This window comes from Melanaphis sacchari, unplaced genomic scaffold (assembly GCF_002803265.2).
Source record: "Melanaphis sacchari strain LSU unplaced genomic scaffold, SCAv2.0 Contig13_pilon_pilon, whole genome shotgun sequence".
Taxonomy (NCBI): domain Eukaryota; kingdom Metazoa; phylum Arthropoda; class Insecta; order Hemiptera; family Aphididae; genus Melanaphis; species Melanaphis sacchari.
The window spans coordinates 274603-281221 of record NW_020270588.1 but is presented as its reverse complement, the minus strand read 5'-3'; the positions used below and the strand labels follow the sequence as shown (position 1 = coordinate 281221).

General features: G+C 34.1%; 1 protein-coding gene across 1 annotated transcript; it reads right to left on the bottom strand.

Annotated features, from left to right (window-relative positions):
• Nucleotides 1–3520: 3520 nt before the first annotated feature.
• Nucleotides 3521–6219, bottom strand: LOC112591565. The gene is made up of 2 exons (XM_025335409.1): nt 5665–6219; nt 3521–4414 (listed from the first exon to the last, which is right to left on the bottom strand). The coding sequence occupies exons 1-2, from the start codon at nt 6217–6219 to the stop codon at nt 3521–3523; spliced, it is 1449 nt and encodes a 482-aa protein (XP_025191194.1).
• Nucleotides 6220–6619: the final 400 nt, after the last annotated feature.

Here is a 6619-nt window from a genome sequence, read left to right as displayed (position 1 = left end):
AAATTAAGGCCCCACTCGCGTCTCGCGTAATATCACCAATATGTATTATTATTTAGACTAATTTTAAATTTAATGAGATAATATTTTTCTCCAGGAAGGATTATTCTTGTAAAATAATTGTTTGGATACATGGTTAGGCATATTATTATAATGAAGATTACTACGGAAATATTTAATGACCCACTTATAGTCTTATGAGAATGGCACATACTCACACACGCATCATTGTCTCCATTTTACAACTGTACATATATTATATAAAATACCTAACAAACTTGAGTATAGTAAAATTAATTTTGTGTCATCGACTTAAATATTTAATTTTTATTCAAGTTTGACCTTTAAGGTAAGAATATTGTCAATATTTGTAAGACTGTTATTTAGGGTATTTTAATTTTTAATTGAATTATGAATATTTTTAATTTAAATATGTAAAAAGGTACTCGTAACTCGTTTATTCATTACTCAGAGTACAGGGTAAAATCATTACATATTATAAGAGTATAAAAAAACTTTCTGTATAACTGGTTAATAAATAAGTAATACTATATTCAACTATTTCAACTACACATAAGTAAGTATAATGTCTATACTTTATATAGTTGTAATTTGTAAAAGCCCACAACTTTTTGAAAGCTAATTATTTATATTATTAAATAGAACATAACTGCATAAGTAATGATAATTGTTTATTCACGAGGCTCCTGCAAATTGAACAGTCAGTCGACTTCGATACCTACACCGCCGATAGGATCAACGTTTTAAAACAAATAAAAAATATTTCCTACCTACGTCCGTGAGTTTTACGTACTGCGAAGACCGCGGAGTACGATGTATATATTGTATGTGTACAACTCAGGACGCAAGACGACTTATGACGCGATAAGTGTAGGGATACGATCGCACAAAACAAAAAACCGACTAGAAGGATGATGGTTTTAATGCGACCGTACGTACTTGGGCGTGACAAAAATAACGAACCGAGTCTGCGGCGACAACGTTGACAGTCGCGACGAGATGTTCTCAAGCAAAGGTCGCACGGGTAACTGATTCTTCGGTTCTCTAGTGACTCCGCCATCGCCGAAATATCGCACCGTATTGTGACCGTTGAACTCATAGAAAACAGATCACGGATATGTCATTAAAGTATATTATATATATAAACCCGTATCGCCTGATAACTTGCGCGAAAAATAATATTATAATAGTATAAATAAATAATTAAACAAACAAAATATCTCTAATGACTAAATATAGGAACATATGCAAAATTATCTTCTTTTATTGTTTCCTAACCGTTGAATAGAAAATTAATATATAATATGTAAATATGTTTAAATAAATTACTAAATACAATTTAAATAAGAGGTAACGATAGTCGGGCATCGCCCATTTGCGACAAAAAAAAAAAATTAATTAATTTCAGGTACAGCCCTTTTGCGCCAAAATAAAAAAGTTATATTTCAACCGTGAACCGACGGCCCATTTGCGCCAAATTTACCTGATATAATTATAATAAAGTAATATATTTTTTCTTCAAATAATAATCAATACAATTTTGTTTAAATTATAGTTAATAATACGAATTTTTTTTTAATTATAAACAATAAATAATAATACAAATTATTTTAAACAATAGGTAGGTAATAAATAGTTAATAAGTTTATATTTTTTGGAAATTATAAGCTATCGGCGGTAGGTAATCGTAATAAATTGTACGATTTTAAATAATCAATTCGTTAATGTAAAATGTTTGCGCGGGTAAATTTGGCGCAAATGGGTTGTCGGAAAAAATATACCTTTTTTATTTTGGCGCAAACGGGTTGTGCCGCCTGTACTCAAAACGAATTAATATTTTTGGTGCAAATGGGTAACCCCCCGGTAGCCGCTAAACGAGTGTGTTAATTTTTTTTCTACAACATGACATCCCCCACACGTATAACTGCAGTCTGTAAGTATGGCCAACAAACTGCGGCTCTGTCTTATCGTAAGACACAAAATATTTTTACTGATACATTTAATATATATATATATATATATATTTGAAGAAGTATAATAACATTATTAAATTATAATTACAAATATGTAAAGAAAAATTATATTTTTTTTGGTATAATATTTAAATAATATGTAATTATTTTTTTAATTTTAACTTAATATCTAATACTTTGTTCTTTTGTAAATTATTGTAATTTTTCTCTTTCTTTCTGTTTTTGACTCATTATAAATGATTGTTGTTTATATTTATTCAAAATTCAAATAAAATGTGTTATGCACTTATATCAGAGACCATATTATAATATCAAGAAGAACACTATTAGTCCGTAGTCGGCTAACTCCCAAACCTCTCCAAAGATTATGTAACTATAAAAAAAATAGGCCTTTGAATGTAGGAAATTTTATTTTTATCCAAAATTTCCTACAATCTTGACAATTTTTTTTAGAACGTTATAAATAGGAACTTTATAAAGTCTATTAATTGTACACAGTTTAGGATTTTTTCACCGATGAAAAACCCACTAATATAAAAGTTTATTATGTACGTCAATGCTAAACTGAACTGTCTAATGCGAGAGAACTTTTTTTTTTCTGAAAGTATGTACCAACTTAATAATCTGACAAATGTCTAGTTTAACATTATTGGACCATAATCTAAGTACGCGGTCAGTATCATCTATAACGACGCCGGCCGTAACGACATGTAGAATATAACGACCCAGCAAAATTTTGTTTATTTATACAATATACATACAAAATAACTGGTTACAACGAGTCAACGACAATATCGGCTAATACGATTTAAAAATCGGGCCACCGCCCACTACACACATTGTTTTCGTATATAACAACTATATATTATTATTTTCACAGATGATCGTTTTATAGTATTGGTTAAATTACCTCCTACATAGATGGGTACCTTCACACTGTTATTATAAGTGGCGTAAATTGGGCTAAATTGTTAACCGAAACACTAATTGTATCTATTGGTAATTGGTATCTATATATTATGAATATATACTATAAATAGGGTATTTAATTACATACCGTCAATAAAATATGTATAATTTTCTTAAACAATATATGAATACATAAAATACAACAATTCTTTTGTTTTATAAAATTTATATTAAAAAAAATAATATTAGCTAAATACTCAAAAAATGTGTTTGTGCAATCACCACTAACATAACGAAAGTCTTTTCTTTTTCAATAATATATCGTTAGGTTTATGTATCAAAAAAAAAAAAAAAAAAATCAAATTTGGTTATAACGACGTATATTTTACAGTCCATTGACCGTTGTTATAGATAGTATCGACTGTATAATGGTAAAGAAACACAAATACATTGGAACATTATTTTATCGTGAAGGGTGAATAATGAGGTTGAATTTTGGAAATATTTCGATCTGGCACTTAAAGCAAACACTAATTATTGAATTAATTATATTATATTTAAAATTATATTATATCGTATATTTAATATACACATATGTTTAAATAAAAAATATATAAGATTTATTGATGAGGGTTCCCACCTAACCATCCAGTTGTGATATCGCGGTCCCGAACTTGTATAGCGTTATGCCGAGCTCGGGCTTCAGCCAACTTTGTTTTGGTAGACCGTCTTGGGGTACAGCACTTAGATTTAGGTGGTTGAAGTGGACAGCATGGTTCAGGGTTCTGTGAACAGTACGATTCTGGCCCCTGTGGACAGCATAGCTCCGGCTTCTTCGGGCAGCATGGTTCCGGCTTTAGAAAAGGTTCCGGATTTTGACATAATTCCGGTTTCCGTGGGGAACACTGTTCCGACTCCCGCAAACGACAAGATTCTGGCTTCCGTGGGCAACATGGTTCCGGTTCTGGTGGCAAATACGGCTCTGTCTTTTCGCAAGGTTCAGGTTTACGATACTGTTTTGGCTTCTGGTAAGGTTCTGGCTCCCGGTAGGATTCCGACTTTTGGCAAGGTTCCGGCTCTTGAAATGCATCCGGACCTAGCTGCTGTATTTCCGGTTCGATTCCGACAGCCACATCGAACACTTTAAATCGGAAGTTTTGAATCTCTCGCATGATGTTCCGCTCCAATTGCTGTTCAATTAAACTAGAGTTTTCAGTTTCAGGCGCGTTAGTCCAGTATTTGCACAGCTCAATCATGATGTGGTTCAGTAGCTCAGCACTGACTTCGTATCGAGCCACATTCAGCGCTGCGAACGAGCCGCGCATCTTGCGTCGCATTTGCACCCAATCAGGGTTATCGTCTGGGTCTGCAAGAGCTATTTCAGCCGCCTCAGCTTCAGCCCGTGGGCTCTCGTCTGTGAATGGCAAATTCTCCTCACAGAACTGTTCTACATTCTTATGTTGTAGATCGAATCGATCATTAGCTTTGTTTAGGGATCCATGAGTTTCTGTTATCTGTTAAATCATATTATATTAAATAACAGATAATGTTATAATATGATGGTAATAACTAAGATTATAATATAGAACTTAGTAGATTTTGACCGTATGTCCAATAACGATTCAAAGCACATAAATTAGTAACTTGTATTATTGTATTTTAGGTGCGTGTACAGGAACTTTTTTCAATTTTAATGATTTTATATGACTTTTGCTATTACACCGATTGCATTGCTAATTATAATTTAAGGAGTTTAAATTAACAACAATAAACTTGATTTTTACGGGCAGCTCTTATATTTAAGTTTTAGGAGTAAAAAGAATTTTTCATCTCCCCTCGACATGAAGAAAACAAAACCACCAAAATTTCAATTTTTTTTATAATTAACAAATAGTTTATTATTTTCTAATAACAAAAACAAATTATATTAATACGTATTTTTAGTAAAAAAACATGAAAATATTTTCAAAAAAATAATTATTGATTAATTACTTTGCCATTTCAAAAAATTTAAATATTTAGTATGGTTTACCAGAGTCAAATATTTGAATTATTTTGAAAAAAATTGGCCCTCAATTCTTATTATAGAAATGTAAGAAAAGAAAAAAACCCAATAGACAAACTCCATCATAAGCCATCATAATCAAACAATAAAATAACGATAATTATAATACTGAACCGTGCCAGATCGAAAACTCGTATAGTAGATCAAAGTGACGCCATGATGCAACTACCTATAATTAGAGGCCAATTAAAAAACAAAAATTGCTATTTATAATTTAGTCATATCATATATTAGTTATATACTTATATAAAATAATAAAATATAATATATATATATGTATAATGTATATTGTATTTGTATATTATATATATATATATAAATAATTAACTATATATTTTTTGATGTTTGATGAAAGTAAAGTTAGATTAAAATATTTATTTTGAACTGGATACTCATTAAATTATATTTACTCTTTGTTCGTGCGTTCTTATAAATACGAAAAGGGAAAAAATTGAATGTACTTATAACGGTCTAGTATAATAGGGTGTAGATAATTTTTTTTAAATATTATTTTTTAGACCATAATTTGTTGTTCTAAAAAATTTACTACTTTTCAAAGTTGGTCAAAGTTTATGAAATCAATCTGAGGCCCCTAAAACAAATTCGGCCTTAAGGCTCCAGTGCATTGCACCCCTCCTCCTGACTCGCACATACCCCAGCTATAAGTAAAACAATAATACCGAACTGTCGTATACGAACCTCAACGGCGCATCCGTCGTGCACGTTCATCAGGTCGGCGTTCGGGTTGTACTCGTCAGTGTCGCAGAACACGCTATGGTGCGATTGCCCTAGCTGCCTCTTGTGCTGTTCTCTGTGTTTGAGCACCTCGGACCACACGGTCAACCGAACCTCCTCGTCGCCGGCCAGCCACTCGTCTCGGTCCCGCCAGTAATCGCACGTGTGACTGCACTGGTAATACAGAGCTGACCATTCGTTGATCACGGTCGGGAACCACGGTTCGTCGTAATGTCGGCCCAGGGCTCGAAACAGGCCCGCCGCCGTCGACTTGGTCGACTGCCACTCCACCGAGTCCTCGAAACACGTTTCGGGGCAGGTCGCCGGCTTTGATGCCGGGTAGTCGTCGTCTTCTGCCGCGCATAGGCTGAGAGACCTGAGCGCACTGCACTTGTCCGGGCCCGTGTCGCCGCACCGCCCCTCCCGCAGCGGTTGACCGTCGCCCGGATAGGGCAGGTGTCTGCTCTTCTTCAGAGGCATCAGAAACATTTCGTCGCCATCTGGAGCGCAGCAAGTCATAGCGTCCGATGACGACGACTCTACACGAAGACGATTACGAAGTCGATGCGGACAACGGTGATATCGATGGCGCGGGTCTCGATCTACGGGTTAACGGGTTGTCTAGTCGATGTCACCGTCGCCGTCGACGGTGCCACCGCCGATGATGTCGCCGTGGTACGGTTATTTTCGTTGTGTTTCTTTTCGTGTCGTTTTCGAGTTGTATTTAACGAGCTCAGATTTTTTTTTTTTTATTTAGTTCAAGTGGGATTTATGCTCGTATTACATTAAGACAGCGTAAGTTGCATAGTGTTAATGTAAATAGAAATCTTGTTTTTTGATTGTTCAACAACCGAACGATGTAAACCGAGTAAACAATATTTACATCGCCGTGACTGCCATAGGTAACCCATGGCGTTTC

Coding starts and splice junctions, on each gene's coding strand:
- LOC112591565 (XM_025335409.1), bottom strand. CDS start 6,219: ATGACTTGCTGCGCTCCAGATGGCGACGAAATGTTTCTGATGCCTCTG. Junction 4,415..5,664: donor ACGACGGATGCGCCGTTGAG/GTTCGTATACGA, acceptor ATGATTTAACAG/ATAACAGAAACTCATGGATC.